The sequence below is a fragment of the Penaeus monodon genome, chromosome 19, assembly GCF_015228065.2.
Source record: "Penaeus monodon isolate SGIC_2016 chromosome 19, NSTDA_Pmon_1, whole genome shotgun sequence".
Classification (NCBI taxonomy): domain Eukaryota; kingdom Metazoa; phylum Arthropoda; class Malacostraca; order Decapoda; family Penaeidae; genus Penaeus; species Penaeus monodon.
This window is the reverse complement of record NC_051404.1, coordinates 1,348,537-1,348,804: the sequence shown is the minus strand read 5'-3', so window position 1 is coordinate 1,348,804 and position 268 is coordinate 1,348,537. Positions and strand designations below refer to the sequence as shown.

General features: G+C 59.3%; 1 protein-coding gene across 1 annotated transcript in view; it reads right to left on the bottom strand.

The window, feature by feature from the left end:
• Nucleotides 1-268, bottom strand: part of LOC119584941 (arylsulfatase H-like) — a gene marked incomplete at its 5' end in the record, with an annotated part of 8,050 nt that overhangs the window by 5,631 nt on the left and 2,151 nt on the right. The window contains 1 exon segment of the mRNA XM_037933539.1: nucleotides 34-266. Coding sequence (XP_037789467.1) covers nucleotides 34-266 — 233 coding nt within the window.

Genomic DNA, 268 nt, shown 5'->3' with positions numbered 1-268 from the left:
TGAATAAATCTTAGCCCAAGAATCACTACCCACCTCCCATGCTTGCTCACGCCCGTCATGTGCGGCGCGGAGTACATGGGCGTGTGAACGTGTCCGAAGGAGTGGAAGAGGAAGAAGGGCTGCTCGTCGTGGGCGTGTTCCTCCAAGAACCTGCGGGATTCCTCGACGAAGCGCTGAGAGAGTCCGTCGAGCTGAATGGGCTGCTCCACCACCGTGTCCTGACGCATGAGGAGGGAGTTGGCCATCCGCTGAAGCCACGGAGACACCT